The 21,294-nt window shown below is 31.1% G+C and overlaps 1 protein-coding gene and 1 long non-coding RNA gene across 4 annotated transcripts; one reads left to right on the top strand and one right to left on the bottom strand.

The window, feature by feature from the left end:
• The first annotated feature begins 3,567 nt into the window (after positions 1 to 3,567).
• LOC115987400 (ferric reduction oxidase 2-like) lies at positions 3,568 to 13,992 on the top strand. 3 transcript variants are annotated; one of them, XM_031110931.1, is made up of 8 exons: positions 3,568 to 3,913; positions 4,019 to 4,121; positions 4,330 to 4,515; positions 4,647 to 4,881; positions 11,417 to 11,744; positions 12,115 to 12,358; positions 12,717 to 13,405; positions 13,590 to 13,992. In XM_031110931.1, exons 1-8 carry the CDS (start codon positions 3,712 to 3,714, stop codon positions 13,727 to 13,729), a joined length of 2,127 nt encoding a protein of 708 aa, XP_030966791.1. In that variant the 5' UTR covers positions 3,568 to 3,711; the 3' UTR covers positions 13,730 to 13,992. The 3 variants fall into 3 exon arrangements, with proteins under 3 accessions (XP_030966791.1, XP_030966790.1, XP_030966789.1); XM_031110930.1 differs by having other exon boundaries at positions 4,324 to 4,515; XM_031110929.1 differs by having other exon boundaries at positions 4,321 to 4,515.
• Positions 13,993 to 16,790: 2,798 nt separating this feature from the next.
• Positions 16,791 to 17,630, bottom strand: LOC115984379. The gene is made up of 2 exons (XR_004090534.1): positions 17,486 to 17,630; positions 16,791 to 17,037 (listed from the first exon to the last, which is right to left on the bottom strand). It is a non-coding gene; the product is annotated as an uncharacterized LOC115984379 (long non-coding RNA).
• Positions 17,631 to 21,294: the final 3,664 nt, after the last annotated feature.

The following is a 21,294-nucleotide window of genomic DNA, read 5'->3' as shown; positions in this document are numbered from 1 at the left end:
CATTTCTATGAATCGTGTTCAAGCTTTCCCTGCTTACTCAATTTCCATTGATGTAGATAGTGATGATCAGAATCCTATAGAAACCAAGTTTATTGCTTTAGCTTGAGACCAACATAATTTAATTATACTTTTATGCAAAACTTGAGACTGACATACTTTTAGGAAAAGTTTTCCTATGCATCGCACAAGTTTCTAACTAGTTATTTTAATAGTTCAAGAAATACAACATTATATCAAAGATTATCAAGTGTTTGCAACTCCATAATTATTTGCCTTCTATATCCATGGTAATGAAGCCTTAGCCTTTAGTTGATTTTGTCAAAAGCCATGTAACTTAATTAGCACTTCCTTATACATATTGTAACTATCTAATAAAAAAATAAAAACCATTCTTTAGCCGACGAAAATTGCTATTTTGTATCATGATGGTGAAAACCGTGATTTTAACTCAAATTAAGAGCATATTATGATGTCGATTTCAGGCTAGATTAGTTTTGGAAATTTCAAAATAAAACTTTATAAATATATATATATATATATATATATATGACCATTTTTTGCCATGTAAATTTGTTTGTTCAAAAAATGGGATTGTTATGCTTATGAAATATGATGTCTACAACATACATATGGGTATATTTATGACTTAAATTACATCTTTTACTATATTCCAATTAGGTTGAAAGAACAACTATATGTGTCTTAAATTATCTCTTTTACTATATTCCAATTATAGTACGTAATACATATGATAACAAAAAAAAAATTATGATATTATAAATAAATAAATAAAAAATAATTTAGCATTTTTGTATTTTTTTTTCCCAATTTTTAACTATATCGTCAAGAAAGATATATAACTAATGAATGAAGAGATGATGTTTAATATATTTCTTCAGTCAACCAAATAAATTACAAAAGTATTTATTGTCTCATTTTCTTATAATCTTGAAATTATTTTGTTTTATTCATTTAAATTTGATATACATATAGAGTATATTATTTAATAATATGATCTATTCATTCAAATTGCCAAAAAAAAAAAAAAAAATTCAAGATCTTTATGAAATGATTTTTAATATAAAAAATAAAATATGGTTCTAAAAATTTAGATTTTTATAACTTCATTGTATTTGTAAAAAGTCAAACTTTATTATAGTATATAATGATATATCTTAACAAAATAAATTATTATTATTGTCAACAAAATATTAAAGTTCAAACAAGTTGAAATATTTTTATACATATATAAAAGGAGAAATGTTTTATATGTTTCCTATATAAAAAAAGGTTTATCTTTTAGAATAATTTTATCTTGTAAATGAAATTGGGTTTTTTTTTTAATCTCTCTCTCTCATATAGTTTCTTACAAAATATGCAATATAGTAATAAATAATATTAGTCACATAGGTTCAAATCTGAAGTAGAACAAATTCTCTACAAAATATATATATATATATATATATATATATATATATATATTATAAAATCAGAAGTAGAGAATGTGGCAAGCTTGTGTGGAAAGTATTCCCCTTAGATCAACCACAAGCTGGGGCACGCAGGCACATTCTAAACACACGCACACCTACATAAAGATCTAAACAAACACGAGCCCACATGCATTTAGTCAAGTCGATGCCATATTATTACCAACACCAATCAATTTCTATCCTTTCTGTTAGAAAACAAAACAAAAAAATAATTAGTAGATACAAAATGTTAATGTCTACAATATTATCACAATAAATCGTAAGTGGTAAATTGTTTTTTTTTTTTTTTTTTTTTTGAGAAACTTAAGTGGTAGATTGTTATTAGCTGTAAATGATAGGAAAATGGTAATTTCAATAATAGGTTTAAATTACAACCAATAACAACTTCTAAAATTTATTATAAAAATGTTGTGAATATAGCATTTCTCTTATTAGATTATAAGCATTAAGCATATTAGAAGCTTGTTAGCCACATCATCATCAACTTTTACAGTTAGAGCAATTAGCAAAAATACCTCCTCCCAAACCTAAGTTTCAAATAAAATTAACTTAAACTTGTGCCTGTAAACAACTATAGTCTATTGTTATTATAAAATTTATTCCAAGCAATCTTACAATATGTATGCTCAACGCATCTATTGGATTTAACATCTAACGGTTTCCGCACTATTTCACGTTAAGATTTACCATGCTTACTCAAATTACAGACGTATTTGTGTTTTTTTTTTTTTTAAATAAATTATAGACCAAATTTGCTTATATTCGATAGTTACAAGGAATAGAATGAGATTTAAATGTCAATCGAAAATACTAAAATGTGCCAACCATGGCTCTTCACAATTGTGGGCCAATTTAATTGCTCCAAAATGAGCTCTTCCTACTTTATGACTCCAAAGTCCAAACTGCATACTAACTATTGGCCCCTTTTGGTACAGAAAAAGGCCTAGGCACCACGTTTGTGCGTACTATAAAACTGGTAAGGTCAACAATGCCACGTACATACTGTGCCTTCACCAGTTTAAATTGGAGGGGGCCATTATTATTACGTCATGCTAGCTGGTCTTTCTTTTTTCCCCTTTGCATTTGGCAAAAAATTAGTACAACCACTTTGGATTGTATGCTACAACTTTGCTACAATTTTGATGTACTAAATTGCATATAATGGAATAAAAAATAGTGAGTCAATATATGTGAAAGGGATAAGTTAGAAAAATTGTGGTAATTGTTGTGATCCTAGAAAATTTATTATTATTATATTTTTTTATGAGAGGTCGTGCAGTTTTTAATTCTGGAGAGTTTGAGGGGCTTTCTTGTCTCTGCAATTTTTACGACATATTATTGACATGGACCTTTGTCAAGTAATCTCAAAATATTTATTTATCCTTTCAAAAAACACAATTATTTATCTTATCTATAAGCATTATATAAGTATTTCCCCGATTTAGAAGTGTAACGACTTTTTCACTACAAGCAATTTGATTATGACACTACGAACTCCAACTTTGGATTAAAAACACAAAAGATTATGATACTATTTCCAGTCCTTAATTAACTACTGCATGAACCTTGCAATCATCCCGTGCCCATCATTCATAATACATATATTTTTTATATTGTTGCATTCATTCCCATGCCCCGCCATAATGTTTGATATTGAAAAGGATCGATTCAATTTTAAATTCATCAATTTCATTAGCATATTAAATATAAAAATGTATAGTTAATGATAAGTCACTTAAAATTTTATATTAACACTGTCAACGTACATTGTTAGATTCATAAAATAAAATTATGCGATGAAATGAACTCCTTCACTGAAAATGTAAAGGATTTTGTTCCTATTCGATCTATGGTACCTTTGCTTCTTCTTTTTTTTTTCTTTTTTTCTTTTTATCTTTTTTTTGGGTAATTCTATAGGGCCCATCTTTGTTTCCTTTATTTTTTTTGAGAAATAATAATAGTGCCTTATTTGGTCCACTAGTGTTAAAAAATGTGCCATTCATTCTAGCTCTGTAACAAGTAACAAGAGACGTGAACCATGCTTCTTTTCCATGTACATCCCACTCAAACACGATAAAGCTAACTTTCGCATCTAATATTATATCATTTGCAAATTCTTCCCTATAAATATGATAAATTCCTCTCAGAATATCATCGATATATAGAAGAATCTCGGAAGAGTTATTGATTTGTGAACGTGTAAGTGTCTGCGAGAGAGAAGATGGATGCAAACGTGGTTAAAAAATGGTCTTCTTCCAATGAAATAATCAGTACAGTTCAGGCAGCCCTAAGGCTGCTATTGATGGCAGTGTTTTTGGGGTCTCTTCTGATGTGGATCATGGCGCCTACAAACACCTATAAGCAAAGTTGGTTGCCGAGTATCCTAGCAAAGCTTAACTCAACATATTTCGAGCCCAAACAAGGTTGTTCCATTTGCATTATTCTTTTCTCTTTCGTTGCTTTTGTGTTCACGTTGTATATAATGTTGTTTTCTCAAATCATTTATTTATACTCTTCATGTGTTACAGGTGCAAGACTTCTGATTTACACTCTTCCCATTCTATTTGTTGCTGCCATGGGCTGTTTCTACCTCCATATGGGAAAGGAATTGAAAAATGATAAAATCACAAGGTAGTTTATAGCTTTCTTTGTACTACATTTTATAGACTAAAGGATTAAATTTACTATTTTTAAACGGTTTAAACTTTTAAGATAATTGATGTTTTTTCAAATACTTCATTTTTTAATATCACTAATAATCAATTTCATTTCTTATGTAATCAAATATTTTTTACAAGAATGAAAACTCGGATCTTACCTTTTTTAATAGCAGTTGCAGAAATCCTCGGTTTGCCTCATGGAAAAAGCCGGTGCTCATAAAAGGCCCTCTGGGGATTGTTTCCAGAGTAGAGCTAGTTTTTCTCATCATGTTCATTGCACTGTTAGCATGGACTTTTGCAACTTACATTAGCAATTATTTTGCTAAAATCAACCCAAATTCAGCAGCAGCACAAGGCGAAAAAGTGTAAGAATTTCTTAACAAATTATCAAATCCAATGCTCGATCAAACTCTCATTTCAAACGATATCATCATCATAAAAAGTTGAATTAATAATTTAATAATATGTTAAAGCTTGTTGGTGCTTTTGGTGGCAGATGGCAATCTAAACTGGATTCTTCAGCCTTAACCCTAGGCCTTGTTGGGAACATATGTTTAGCATTTCTGTTTTTCCCGGTGACTCGCGGTTCATCTTTGCTGCCACTCTTTGGCCTCACCTCTGAGAACAGTATCAAGTATCATATATGGCTTGGAAACATCACCATGACTCTTTTCACAACTCATGGTATTTGTTTCATCATCTATTGGGCTGTTACCAATGAACTCTCCCAGGTAATTAAGAATTTATATTTCGGAACCAACTTCAATTTATTCATGAAGCATTCTTGTATCTCTTTTTTTTTTTTAATTATTAAAGATATACGCCTCTTTTATGGTGTGTTTGGAAATTTTGAAATAGAGGAGAGTAGAGGGATATTTTAAAAATTAGTGAAGATGAGTGGAGTAGATGTATATCTCTCTCTTTTTTCTTTTTTTTCTTTTTTAATTAAGATGAAAATGATAAAATTATCAAATAAATTGACAATCATATCCTTGTTTTGATCAATTTAAAAATCTATATATATACTAGCCTCTAAGCATGCGCTCACGCACGCGCTCACGCACGTGCTCAAAGGCTCTTTTATTTTTTGGGTAAAAATTAATAATTTGCATTTATTATAATTAGATTAGGTTCAAGTTACACTCAGTATAACTCTAAACAATGATACACCACCCAATAAATTGCTATAAAATTCATATTTTGAAAATCTCATCATTGAATTACATGTTTTATATGTTTTTAACATTCTTGCCAATTTTCATGTCAATTTTCATGTTATTTACTATTCGATCCATAAACTCATATTTTTATGCTTTATTTTAAACTACAAAAATTTAAATTTAAACAATTGATTGATGACATGGCTATTAATCTTTAATCACCATAAAAATTTGCAAACATGGAGAATATACAAAGATAATGTAATTTAATGATCGATTTATCAAAATTCACATCCAACTAAAAAAATATTGAATGATGTAATATTGCTTAGAGTTACACCAAATGTAACTTGAACCTAACCCATTATAATTTAGAAATTTTTTTTTCAAACAAATAAAAATGATAAATGATAAACTTTATAAATAAGCAGTAACTGTAGTTTCTTTTTTAAACGTGAAGAAAAAAATCCTAAATTTTAGGATTTCTCTTTTTGAATTCAAAATGAAATTTGTTATTTGACATTTATAACCATATTTCTAAATGAAGTAACCCTTCATTAATGAGAATATTTTTAAACCACATAAAAATCCTTTTTTTTTTTTTTTTTTTTTTGAGAAAGACATAAAAGTCTAGTTGAAAGAGAGAAAATCCTCTTATACACTTATATAATATTGATAAAGGGTCATGTTAACGAGTGCCCTAAGAATAATTGTTAATAAACTATACTAGAAAAGTTTTGACACAATTTTAATAGGAAATATAAAAAGTTGTCAAAAACATTAATTGTTTTATCATTTTTCAATAAAATATTTTTAAAAATAGTTCTTAAACCAATGCCCTTAGGGTATTCGTTAACATTTTCCATACATAAATTATAGAATCATAATGACAAAACTAACAAATTAAAAAAAAAATTTAATTGAAGGAAAATCCCTCTCCCTCCAATTTTGCTCAACTTTCTTAAAATAGATATATATATATATATATATATATATATATATCATTCCCTCAAGTCTTTTCTCGAGTTCACTTCCCCCTCCAACCTTTAAGAAAGGCGTCAACTTTTTTTCCTTTTTTCTTTTTGATATAAATAGGAAAGGGGCGTTCGATTGGGAAAATTAGGTTATCCCGTTAAGGGCTCTTGACAAGAAAGGGTAATCTTTCTACTCTTTTGCCAAATCTTTTTTCAAATCTTAGACAAATAATTTACTCTTTTCCAATTATTTTTTGTGTTTAATAGAAATATAGAATCATAGAAAAGCTCTTTTTGGGATGAAGGGAGGATAATGGTTTTAAGAAACTGAAAGCTGTCATTGTTTGGTATGGATATAGAGGAAAATTATCATTTCTATTTTTTTTTTTCTTTCTTTTCTTTATTTTTTGATGTACATGTACTATGTACATACAATGTACATACTTTCACCTTAGGTGTTCACAATTTTTAAAAAAGTCCATATTTATCATATGATGACATATTATGTGTATGTGTATTCCCATTTTTGGAGAGATACTTACTTGTAATCTATAAATGAACTAAGTTTTTTTTATAAATAACTTGAGTTTAGCTCAAGAAAATACTTGTTTATATTTGTTTGTTTAGTAAACAATCTAAACTCAAATCTAAGTTTATGCTCAACTATTAAATGAGCTAAATTCAAATATAATAATATGTTCGTGAATAAGCTTGTGATTAGAGTTTCAATTTAGCTATATATAATACAATATCTTTATATATAAATTTGTTTAAAAATATACTTATATAAACTTGAAATTAGATTATATAAATTTGTAAATAGATTCATAAGATATCAAATCTTCTTCTTTTTTTTTTTTTTTTTTTTTTTTGCTATTTGATGATAGTAAAGCAGTACATTCATAATAAATTCTAATAAATTTGTGAAGAACCAAATATTTTAGTTATAGTTTTACTATATATAGGAACTAAATAACTTAATCAAGTAGTTTATAAACAAATTCGAATTTGATTGATAAGAAAATGTACCAAACCTAAATTTAAAATCTAGTCTGATAAAGAACTAAAACTTAGCTCATATTTAGAAGAAAATTAAATGAATAACATTAAACTTCTAATATACAAGTATACAACTCGACTTGACTTGTTTACTGCCATACTTACCTGCAAATTATTTTTGTTATATAATTGTGAATGTAATTTTTTTTTTTTTTTTTTTTTAATTGAGGGATTGTGAGTGTAATTATACAACAAGAACATATAACCCCATGTCAAAACCTTAATCTTCCTATTAACTTAAAAGACTATTAGCACTAGAAGTAACCAAAATAGAAAAAGTGTACACTTTTTGTATGTATGATTTTGTTCATGTAAAGAGATCATGAACCGAAAGTAGCAGATGCAAAATCTAAAAATGGTGGTGTTCACTTCACATCACATGGAAATCGTGGTGCTTTCCTCCGGTAGTGGTTGGACCCACTCGTCAAGTTCTGTGGTTGTTCTCCTATGTAGATTACTGGGTATGCAGAGAGAAGTTTGTGACTATTTCAAAGTTTGAGAAGGTTGAATTTATGTTGATCACTAAAAGAGGTTCATCATAAATGGAACTAAATTGACTTCATGATTAGGAGAGAGCTGAGTGGCACACTTTCATGTAGGACCCTGTCCCTCAGCCTCAAAAAGATAGTGAGTGCGGTATTACTTTTCTTTTCTTTTTTTGTACTTTGTCGGTTGTTCTTTACGCGGGACTTTTGGAGGTGGATTGTCACTAACTTTTTTAAAAATGAAAACTAGATAGTTAACGAACTAGAAATGAGAAATGTTTATATCCAAAGGAAAATGTTTTTATCCGAGCTTCAAACCTCTCTTATATCTTTTTATTAGATATGAGTTTTAAAAATCTAATGGTTGGATTACATATTTTTATTATATTCTCTATACTTAAAAAATTTCATAAAAATCAAATATTAATAGCTAATTATCAATTAAATGTTTAAATTTTAAACTTGATTCTCAAAAAAAAAGTTTAAATATTAAACTTTTATGGTCTAAAATTATGCATAAAAATGTGTTTATTAATTGAATAGCAAATAATATCTAATTTGAAAGAAATTTGACATATATATTAAGAACATAAAAAATATGATATCTAAAAGTTAAATTTTCAAGATTCACATCTAATTAAAAGACATAAAAAAAAGTCTAAAATATTTGTCTCAAAATTAGTTTCAAGAGAAACCTTATATATTTATATATATATATTTCATTTGCTAATATATTATTATTGTCTTTGAACATAAGACTACCTATTCTATTATTTGAAACAAAATACTGACTATTAAAATTCAAGTTTTAAATATAAATTAAATACTGTAATAAAATTTTAAATAAATAAATAAGTAAATATATATATATATATATATCATTAAAAAAAACGTATAAAATTGTTACACTTCAAAACAATATATGTGACAACATAATATGAGGTCATCCTAAAGTCTAAATATTTTGGTTTCATATATATTATAAATTATAAATACTAAACTAATTATAAACATTACGAAAATAGTATATACCAATTAAAGTGATAATAAGCATGATTGATATTAGTGCAACACATAAAAAATAAAATATTTTAATTACTATTAAATTATAGATATTAACTAAAATTTTAATATTTAGGTAATAAAATTGATAATGTCCCACATGATCAACATTTTAAAAAAAAAATTAAAAAAAAAAAAAAAAAACGTTCTCTACACGTATTTAAAAAAACGTTCTCTACAATTTAGTCAACGTATTTTAGGCGTATTGTTAGGCGTTTCGGATGTGATGTTGATTTAGTATAATTGTTGGTTACTTGGAATCAGCCTTATTGTTAGGAATTTGGCAGCCTTTCCTGCAAATGTTGGTGAGGAATAGGAATAACGTGGGATTGAGATCAGGATTTCCGTCGAAGCTTTTATAAATTTAAGCATTTAGTATATTAAAAAGTCATTTTATCAATTGGGTCTAGTTAATGTGTATTCTAAGAGCATACATTAACTTATTTATTTTTAGAAACATTTTTTCGGTGAAAAAATTGTCAATGCTTTTTCAATTCTCAAAAAATAATTTTCCAAAAATGATTAATTATTGTGTGCCCTTAAGATACACATTAGTAAAATCCTTATCAATTTTAACAACTCACTTTAAATACACTTAACCTCAAACGTTTTATTTTTTTTTCCATTTCGTTTAAAATAATATAAGCTAATTATTAAAATAATAAAAAACAATTAAACAAACCACCTTTTCCACCACAAGTATTAAAATAATAATATTTTTTCAAGATTGGAGCTACAGTATGCTCACTGTAGCTCAGTTGCTATGTTTTTACATTTATTGTAAAAACATTATGAACCTAACCTTTCTTAATTGACTAACATATAAATTTGTGAAAGTGATATTAAATTTCTACTCTATTTATTTTTCTGAAAAAATAAATATAAATAAATTGATTATATTACTATTAATTTTTGCATCTATTAAATTATTAATGATGTAGTGAAATCTTGTCTACTCATTTCAAATTAGATTTGATAAAATTTTAGAAACTCAACGACTATAGAAGATTCTAATCTTCATCAGCCATTGCTAACTAAGGAGATTTTTTATTGGTCTTTCATTGATTTAAATTGATCGAGCATTCAAATAGGTTAAGGGATAAGGGTGTCACTGGTTGGGTTGATTCGAGTTTGACAACTAAGGTCTTAGTTAATCAAACTCAAATCATCCCAACCAATTAGACTATTGAATTTAATTCAATATGACTTAATTCAATGAATTAGGATCCATTTTGTAAATCAATTTGAGTAGTCTATTAGATTATTTAACAATATGACTTAATCAAACCCAACTAGATCTTACGTTTTTTTTTCTCTTTTCCCTAACCAATTCAACCCAAATGGCCGGTCTTGTAGATTTTTCTTTTTTTTTTTTTTTTTTTTTTTTTTTTTTTTTCCTTTTAACCTACTTACAATTACTTATCTACCTAATTTTTTTTAAAAAAAATCCCTATAATTAACTTCTCATTTTGGTCTTTTAAAAAAAAAAAATTTATATTAAGGAAAGAAATCAAGCAATATCATATCACCATGTCTTGTTTGCCATTATTTCCCTAATTATTCATTTTAATTTTGTATTATGGAGAAAAATCATAAATGTTTGAAATGATTTAATATATTTTATTTTTAAATTTGTTGAGTTTTTTCATAATATTTTCCCTAAACAATGTTTTGTATCTTTTAAAATTGTTCACTCTATTCTATTTTATTCACTTTTATTCATTTAATTAATATCTCTTTTTTATTTTTGTTTTAATTAAACCTACGGCTCAATTATTAACTTACTAGTTGAACATACCCTTAATCCTTTAAGTCCTGGCATATACCAGCGATTACGACTTTATGCATCTTAGGATACTTCGGACTTGTGGATTCTAGTTAACTCAACCGGTAAAGTCTCTGATGATTGTATAAGAGATCTGGGGTTCAATCTCCGCCTACACTAAAAACTGATTGTTGTCTTGGTCTGATAATAAAGAGCTATCATCTAGAGCGAACGTCATAAGTTAAAACTCTATCAAAAAAAAAAAGGTACTTCGGTTTTTCAACCCAAAAAAAATAAAAATAAAAATAAAATAAAATAAAATAAATGAAACCTTCTTGTGTGCTTTCCGAGTCCTAAAACAATTCCACCCAATTTCAAATAAACTACTAAGTTCTAATAAAACCTTCTTGAGTGCTGTCCAATAAGTTTTTACAATTTTGCTATGAAAATCTTACAAATTGATTCCAATAATATATATGATAATAAAATCTCTTTATTACTTTCTTTTTTGTGTTTTCCTTAAAATTTTACACGTTAGTTAGTAAGACTAAGACTTATATTATCCTTACTTCCTTAGCATCACTTATTGGGTACATATGTACAAAGATCCTATATGTCTGTCTTTGAAATGCAAATGGTACACTTCGTGTCATATATATACCCATATTCGTGGAGATTATTATATATTGCAATGTTGTTTTTCCTCTGTAATCTTAATTGAGATGTAAAGATTAAAATGTTATGCTACTGTTTCAATACAGATGCTTAAATGGGACAAAATTGGGGTATCAAATTTGGCTGGAGAGATTGCTTTGGTAACTGGATTAGCCATGTGGTTAACAACCATCCCTCGCATACGACGGAAATTCTTCGAGCTCTTCTTTTACACACATTACCTTTACATCATCTTCATGATTTTCTTCATACTCCATGTTGGTATCTCTTTCTGTGGCATGATGCTTCCCAGTTTCTACCTCTTTGTTGTCGATCGTTACTTGAGGTTTCTACAATCACAACGAAATGTTCGATTACTCTCTGCCCGCGTTTTACCATGTGAAACTCTTGAACTTAACCTTGGCAAGAGCTTAGGTAATGCTACTATATACATATGATCAGTGCTTATATTTGTATTGTGTTTGACTTTATATCTTACTAATCACAATCTTTCACACGTTTTTTTATAAATAATAATAATAAATTTTCACACATGACATACTAGAGCCGATAAAACATATAAAACATCAAGAATGAGACATAAAATTTTTATTCAGGCTCATACACACTACAAAATGAATTTTCAAAAACAGTTTGAATATAACTATTCTTGAAAGAAAAGAAAAAACTTATTTTTGAACTTATTCAAGGAAAAAAATTCATTGAGAACATTTTACCTGTGACTTTTAAGATTGATGTGAAGGTCCATTTTATTTTAAGTTCGTTTTCTAATCTATCCTGCCAGGTCTGAGCTATAATCCATTGGGCATTATGTTCATAAATGTTCCCAGCATTTCCAAACTGCAGTGGCATCCTTTTAGTATCACTTCTAGTAGTAATTTGGAGCCTAACAAGATCAGCATTGTCATTAAAAGCGAAGGAAGTTGGACCAAGAATCTCTACCAGATGCTTTCATCACCTTCTTCACTGGATCGTCTTGAGGTCTCAGTTGAAGGACCGTATGCACCGGCTTCTAAAGATTTTTTAAGGTAAACGTATGCACATGAATAGACTCAAAGAACAAAATGACATGTCAGATAAGAAAATAATAGAGATTGTAACTTCAAATAAAATAAAATGGTAGAAAAAAATATATGTAACCAACCATAATTAGTTTGCTGACAATCCATAACAAACCCTACAAATTTTAGAACTATAACTTGGTTATTGTTCCAACTTCTTTGCTTTTCAAACAAAAGCTTGCTTCTTTTTTTTCTTTTTTCTTTTTTTTTTTTCTTTTTTTTTGGACCAAATAAAGGAACATAAACAAAAATGTACTTTCTTTATGCAAACTAGCTATATGGTAGCTTAATATATTTCAAATAATATTAATTATCGTTTATGCAGGTATGACACCCTTGTGATGGTAAGTGGAGGCAGTGGCATTACTCCATTCATCTCAATCATTCGAGAGCTCATCTATATGAGCACAAAGCTTAATTACAAAGCTCCGAAAGTGATCCTAATTTGTGCATTCAAGAACTCCTCAGAACTAACCATGCTAGACCTCATCCTTCCTATCTCTGGAACCCCCTCTAACAACTCCAATTTGCAGCTACAAATTGAGGTCTTTGTAACAAGAGAGAAAGAACCCAAAATAGATAACATAAAGCCTATAAAAGCCATAAAGTTCAAGCCTCATGCAAAAGATACACCATTGTCTTCCATTTTAGGCCCTAAACACTGGCTTTGGATTGGCGTGATAATAGCCTCTTCCTTTGTTATTTTCCTTATACTACTTGGAATTATTACTCGTTACTACATATATCCTGTTGATCATAATTCCAATATAATATTTTCAACCACTTGGAGATCTATGATAAATGTGTTAGTCATATGCATCTGTATAGTCATGATGACTAGTGCAGCAGTATTTTGGAATAAGAGGCAGAATGATATTGAGACTAGTCAGGTACAGAACATGGAAGGTACAACTGGGTCCCCAAGCTCGTATGATATGGAATTGGAAAGCTACCCACGCCAGTCTCTTTTCCAAACTACCAATGTTCACTATGGTCAAAGACCTAACCTAAGGAGTGAGTAACTTGTACTCTCATATAAACATCTAATGTCTGGATTGGCCTTCAAATTTCGAAGTTAAGACAGCATGCTCTGAAATTATAATAGACCAATTATTTCAAAAGTTTTAAGTGTGGCGAAATGGTAAATTTAATTATTTAACTATAATTCTAATAAATGTTGATAAATTTTCTCTTGCAGGAATGCTACTTGAGTACAATGGATCAAGTACCAACGTTTTCGCGTCTGGCCCAAAGAGGTTGAGACAAGAGGTTGCAACCATTTGTTCATCCGGTTTGGCAGATAATCTGCACTTTGAGTCTATCAGTTTTAGCTGGTGAGTTGTCTATGTTGAATTTTCTACTAGACGTGTGCAGCAATGTTGTGAAATATCGGTGCTTGTGGTTGCTGGCTTGCTTCTATATGCCTGAATCATTAAGACGTGTTTGTTGAGGAGAATAAATGTAACTATGCAAGTGCAAATGATTTCGTATGCTTTGTTAAATATGTAACTGTGGCTTTAGTCTCTCACTGCTCAATGATAAAATGTATATATTTATGAGCAGAAAATAATGACTATCTTTTGGATGACTTATCTCTGTGATTGGATTTTCTATCATTGCATGGACTAGTGTAAGGCTGAGATTTGTACTTCATAAAATGAAGCCAATGTCAAAAATGTGTACAACAAAAACCTTCCCTCACCATAACATAGCTTTTGCTTAAATGGCAGGCGAATGAAACAAATTAAATATAAAAAGCATCGGAATTTTCTCTTTCATTTTTAAGACAATCAAATGCACTCAATCTAAACTCGAGTAGTCAATCCTTTATGAAGAATCAATTGGATCGTTTCTGTATGTAGGAAACCAGTCGATGTGATCACATTGCAATGAATTTCTTGAATTTTCTCATCTTAAGGGTGTGCAATATTTTCCACGTTACATGTCATTGGTTACATTCATGTGAGGGATGGCGTAAACAGCATAATTTGCAAACATCAATGTGACTCTACCGAGTTTAAATTGGAGGGGGGGCCTTTATTATTACGTCATGCTAGCTGGTCTTTCTTTTTTTCCTTTTTATTTGGCAAAAAATTTAGTACAACCTTATATGCCACTACTTTACTACCACTTTGATGTACCAACCTGTAAATAGTGAACCCTTGTATATTTTTGACTTCTCTCTCTCTGGCTCTCTGACAGTAGAAGCTACATACTCAGAGCCTTCATTGTGAGATTCAAACTCTCCAATCTGTTTCTTATCAGGTTGTAGTAGAGGTCTTCGTTTTTTTTCCCCCCCTCTTCTACTTTGTCTCGTCTATTTTTTCTCTCTCTCAGTTTCTTAGACACTTGCTATTCTTCTTTTTTTGTTTCTGTTACTGTTACTATGGATGCAACCATGGAGGAACTTTGGAAACACTTCAAGTTGTCTGATGAGGAAAAAGGAATAATGGCTGTGAAATCTCATGAAGTTGCTGTCTCCAAACAACAGGCTCAGTTTAGCATCTTGTTTAAGTTGCAAACTACCAAAGACTTCAACAAGGAAGCCTTCAAATCTACTTGCTTAAGTCTTTGAAGATGTTCTCGGGGAGTAAACATAAAAGAGGTGGGTTAGAATTTATTTTTGGATATCTTTGGCTCAGAGGAACATGTGAGGGAGATCATTGATAAGAGTCCATGGTCATTTGATAAGAGACTAATTTTGATGAAACGTTTCTATGGAGATATTAGCCCAGCTAATGTTAGTTTTACTCATTCTCCTTTCTGGATTCGTATTTTTAATATTCCAATTAAAAGTATGAATAAGGATGTTGGTGCTCGTATTGCTAACAAGATGGGTGAACTTATTACAGTAGATGCTCTAAAAAGTGGTTTAGCTTGGGGACCTTTTCTTCAAATTAAAGTATTGATATCACTAAGCCTCTCATGCGTGGTAAAATGATTTAGATCGAGAACCTCGATGCAGGATGGGTTGTTTTAAAATATGAAAGACTTCCTATTTTTTGTTATTGTTGTGGTATTCTTGGTCATCAAGATCGTGAGTCTCCTCAATTGAAAACGGGATGTTTTTCCTCTAATGAAGATGAGTTTCAGTTTGGACCTTGGCTTCGCTCTATTACTTCAAGGGGTGGACGTAAAAGAGAGTCTGGTATTCCTCATTCAGAGGCACTAGACGAGGATGATGATGATGAACCGGAGGATTCTCTACATATTGGAAGGCGGCCAAAGGAGCTTCCCATGGTGCTTGTGATCAGAAATCTAGTTCATTTGATGGTTACTCCAATAAGCGATACAGCTATTTCAACGTCGGAAAATATTTGCTCTTCTATTACTTAGGAGGATTCAAATGTTCGAAAGGACACAGCTGATCCGACTTTAGTGTTGGATTCTAATCCAAATTCAAATTTGATTATTGAAGATCAAATTTTGGATTTGGATCACTCCAAGATCTCGCCCACTAAGGTAATTCCCTCTCTAAATCCGGATGTTAAAGATAGAGATAAGGAGGATCCGTTGAGTTTTCAAACACAAACGATTATGATACCACTATAAAAAAGGTTGCTATTAGCGATGGCCAGAGTTCATCGTAACAACACAGAAAGCCGTCACAGATTCGTATAGCCGACGGCAAAAGGCCGTCACGGCCATCAGAAAAAGCCTTGTCGGTAATACTATATTACCGACAAGGCCATTGCTAACACTCATTTTCAATAGCACAACTCCGTCGTAAGTACTTGATAATTAACGTCATAGATTCAACTTCATACGAGGAAGTTGGACGACAAAATACCTTTTGCGATGACCTTAGGCCATCGTTAATGCATAGTTTTGACAACAAAATGCCGTCATAATTATTTCATTTGCCATCGACAATACAACTTCATATGAGGAAGTCGTATCACCAAATACTTTCTACGACGAACTAAGGCTATTGTTAATACCTTTTTTTTACGAATAAAAGCTATCGTAATTACTTGGTTTGTCGTCGACAATGTAACTTCATACGAGGAAGTCAAACGACCAAATACTTTCTATGACGAACTAAGGCCATTGTTAATGCCCTTGTTTTGACGAATAAAAGCTATCGTAAGTACTTGGTTTATTGTCGAAAATAACTTTTGTGATGAACTATAGTCATCGTTAATGTAGTTTGCCAACGACTAAAAGCCATTGTAAAATACTTGGTTTGTCATCAACAATACATTATCAATGTGTCCATTTACCTTTTTTGATGAACTTTAATTGTTATTAAAACATATTCACCAGATCACTAATACATTATTTGCAACAAAATAACTCTGTTGATAATAAAAGAGAAATCATTTCTAATATTTTAATTGTGAGGAAACATAAATCTCCCAAAAGTTTCTCACTTCAGATAACAAGCACAAATCCATAATTGTCCAAAACTAGAAAGTGCATTATGCAATAAAAAATATCAAAACGTCTACAAAATAGAATCAAATGTTCATTAATACATGAAAGCTATAATATCCTTCACCAAACTTGAAAACATAAATATTGAAAGATCAATCATCATCTAAGTCAGTATTCTCCTTCTGAGAGCCATTTGAGTCAGTATTTTCCTCCTCAAAGTCATCTTCTGTGTTTTCGTCCACATTTTGATTTCCTCCTCTAACATTGGTCTGCAATATTTTGATTAAACTAAATAAGTATACAAAAAATTATTACTATGCAAATTATATTTATAATACATAATAAAGATATTGAAACGTATTAATTTAACAACATCAACAACAATCCCCACAATGAATAAAAATGGTATTATCAACATCAAAGAATACAGAATCCTTACTAATAAGAACCTTGTAGTTCTCTTGTGCATGAGAATTTCAAAGAATAAATTTGCCACAAATAATCACATTAATAACATTTTCATAACAAACACTACAAATCATGTACTTTGCATGGATAGGTAAACAAATACTAATTTAAATAACATATTTTTAATCTAAATTTAGTGATCCAAATAATTGAAATCTATAATGAGCAATTTTACAACTTATTTCAACAACCTCAAGAAAATAGCAAAAAATATTAATGTTGATTATACTGAAAAATATATAAATATACCTGTGTAGTAGGTTCTTGCATAGAATTAAGGCCCATCTTTTTCAAAACATTTGCTATCATAAGAGGCATTTTCCTCTTTCGATCGATTGATTGTTCCCTCCAATTCCATTTTCTCAGCAGAACTTTTATCCTTTTCTTCTTTCAAACAAAGCTCAAAATCAAGGACCATATTAGAAATATCAATATAAAGATAAAAATAATTTGTTCTCATTCATAATATGAAAATAAAATACAACTAAATTAACAACACCACTGCTGAATATATTGTAAATTAACTAACATGAAAATCTTAATTAAATTTTAGAAATCCACTAATTTAATTAAATAATTAAATACAAATAACATGCGGAGCTTCAACAAATTGCTAAAGTTACTTTTAAGTTAAATAAATAAGAAAAAAGAAAAAAGAACTATTCTGATACAATTTATTTGCATGGTGCAAATCATTTTTATTTTTTTTGTTTTATCAAATTGAAAAGTGGTCAATACTATTCTAGTCTCCACTTGTAGTTTTATAGACAAAAAAAATATTCAACGGTCCCCACATCAATAGTTCTTTTATTTCTTTTTTGGTTAACGGGAAACAGATACAAAAGCTATCTCACAAAAGCAATGAAACCAGTTCCAGCACTTCTTAACTACATACATACCAGCCATATCCATATTTACTAAATACAAAACATCAAGGCTTGGTGGAGAGCTAAACACAACAAAATCTTCCTCCGTCATACTCCCCCACCTTGCAAGTGCATCCACGCATCGATTGCCTTCTCTATATACATGCACCACTTGAACCTGAGGGATTCTTCTCAGCAAACACCTGCAGTCGCATAAAAGAGGAGAGTATGGTTTATTAATGTCCACATTAGAATTTAAAAGATCAACCACAACTCGCGCATCCAACTCCACAATCAAATTCTGGATCCCTTCACTCAAAGCTAGCTTCAGACCATCCCTTAAAGCCCAAAACTCAGCTGACACGCTGGTAGCAAAACCAATGGATCTCACAAAACCTTTAATCCACTGCCCACTACAATCCCTTATTAACCCACCACCTCCGGCTTTACCTAGATTCCCACAAGAGGCTCCATCCGAGTTGAGCTTGAACCACCTTTCAGGAGGTTTGGACCACTTCACTAACACTCTCTGACTAATTTTCCCCATCTTTCCAACATAATAATAATACTCCATGGCTTGACTTAAACAAAAGCCATGCAGATTGGTATTGAGTGGAATATTTATCAAAAACCACTCTGTTACGGTGCTTCCATAAATTTCAAATAGCAAAAGGAAAAATAACACTCCAAGGCACATTACTATGATGAATCTATGTACAGTGGCAATTACATGCAACTAGTCACCCAAACTTTGGCTGTGCAGGGGCGGTGTGATATGAGGAGACCGAATCTTCAACCAAAACTGGCGAACAAATATACATTCCCTCAACAAATGATCTATGGATTCACCTTGCTGCCTGCAAATAGTACAGAGAGGATTACAATTAATACCCCTGCCTGCAAGAACTTCCCTCACTGGAACACTATTATGCATGCATAACCATAGATAACTCATGATCCTTGGAATAGTATCCAACTTCCAAATCCAAGCACCCTTGAACGAGTTTCCCACTCCCATTTCAGTCTTAATACTGAGGTAAGCCGAGCTAGTGGAGAAACTACCATCCTTCGTAAATTTCCACATTAAAACATCCTCTCCAATACCAAACTCTTGAACTAGAATTGCTCTAATCTTCTCCTTGACGCAAGGAGGCAAAGCAAAAGATAAACTCTCCCACCTCCAATCATTGTTAGTCTGAAAGTCAGCTATGGTTAACTGCAAATCTTCCCTTGTTAAAGGCCCCTCAATAAGCTCCCTTAATGGTTGCCCACAAATCCAATTATCCATCCAAACACTCTTTCTGGAGTTATTCCCAACCCTCCACCATATTCCTTTAGAGAAATAAGGAAAACCAACCTTAATAGCATTCCAATTAGGAGAAGAAGGAAGGCTATCAGGGTTGTTGGATCTATTTCTGGCATTAGAATAGTACTTAGTTAACAGCACCCTTGCCCATAAAGCCTCCTTTTCATGGTACATACGCCAATTTAGCTTGGCCAACAAAGCTAAGTTCTTGGCTCTGGCTGACTGAATCCCCAGAACCCCTTCTTCCTTGGGTCTTACCACTTTTTCCCACCCAACAAGATGCATTCTTCGCTTCTCATTGGCTGACCCCCATAAAAAAATCTCTATTTATTTTGTCCAATTTCTCGCACAAATGAATTGGCAAAACAACTCCTTGCATAACATGGTTAGGTATAGCTGACATCATAGATCAACTTCATAAAAACCGCCCTTCTCGCAAAAGATAAAAATTTGGGCTTCCAACCAACCAATTTCTTCATAACCTGATTAGCCACGAAGTTGAACTGCCCCCTCATTGCTCCTTTATGTTTAAAGGGAAACCCCAAATACTTCCCAAAATTATTCATTTCAAGCATACCCAACTTCTCACAAATTTCCTCCTTCAAATCAACTCCAACATTTGGGGAAAAATATATTCTAGATTTAGCACAGCTGATTTTCTGTCCAGACTCCATACAAAAAGTCCGTAACACCTCAGGTATAACTTCACCAATCTCATTAGTAACCTTAGCAAATAGGATGAGATCATCCCTGCAAAAAGTAAATGGTGGGAAATTTTGATATTCCCACGTGATGCTTCGAGGGGACACCATAAAGCTTTAGAACATTTCTCTTCAATAAGACAACCTAAGTGCTCCATACACATGATAAATAGGTACGGAGACAAAGGATCTCCTTGCCTAATGCCCCTTGAGGGGTTAAAAGCTTCAAGAGTACACCCATTCACCAACATAGACAAGGATGAGGTCAAAATACAACTCATGATCAACTTAATGATGTTATGAGAAAACCTGAAAGCTTGGAGAACTTTATGAATATAGCTCCATTCCAATCTATCATAAGCTTTTCTAGATCAACCTTCATTGCCATATAGCCCTCACATCCCTTCATTCTATCCATCGTATAAATTAGCTCTTGAGCAATTACCACATTATCAACACCTCTCCTCCCCGGTACAAAGGCAGTCTGAATTAGGGATATGAGATTATTGAGAAGAGGCCTAATCCTGGCAACAAGCACCTTTGAAATAACTTTATACACAGAATTGCACAAACTGATAAGCATTTAATTAGCCAAGGATTCGAGGTTATTACACTTAGGAATAAGAGTAATCAGAGTAGTATTCAAATAGGCTGGAATGGTTCCATAATCAAAAGCCATCTTAACTTCCTGATACACTGAAGCTTGCACATCATGCCAAAAATATTGGAAGAATCCAGCATGTAATCCATCAGGTCCAAGGGCCTTAAAATGTTTAATAGACCATAAGGCAGCCCTAATCTCTTCCTCATCTACAACTCTACCCAATTTACACCTCTCCTCCTCAGATAGCATGCAGCACGAAAAATTCATAATAGGGGAGTGTAAATGAACCATGCATAATTCTGAAGTGTACAATTTAGAAAACTCATGCCAAATATGTTCCTTAATCTTCTCCTCCTCATAAATCCATTCACAAATCCCATCCATGATGCATCTGATTTTATTTCTCTATCTCCGAACCACAGTTGTGATGTGAAAATATGAAGTGTTACGATCCCCAAACACAACAGCATTCAACCTGGATTTTAGAGCCCAAAACTCCTCTTAAAGCATGATCAATGCATGTTCCTCAATCAAAAGTTTCTCCAACCTGAGAAGGGCTTCACTTGGATTACAAGCAATAG

This window comes from Quercus lobata, chromosome 4 (assembly GCF_001633185.2).
Source record: "Quercus lobata isolate SW786 chromosome 4, ValleyOak3.0 Primary Assembly, whole genome shotgun sequence".
In the NCBI taxonomy this organism is placed as follows: domain Eukaryota; kingdom Viridiplantae; phylum Streptophyta; class Magnoliopsida; order Fagales; family Fagaceae; genus Quercus; species Quercus lobata.
The sequence above is the reverse complement of the archived record's forward strand: the minus strand, read 5'-3'. Positions and strand labels throughout refer to the sequence as shown.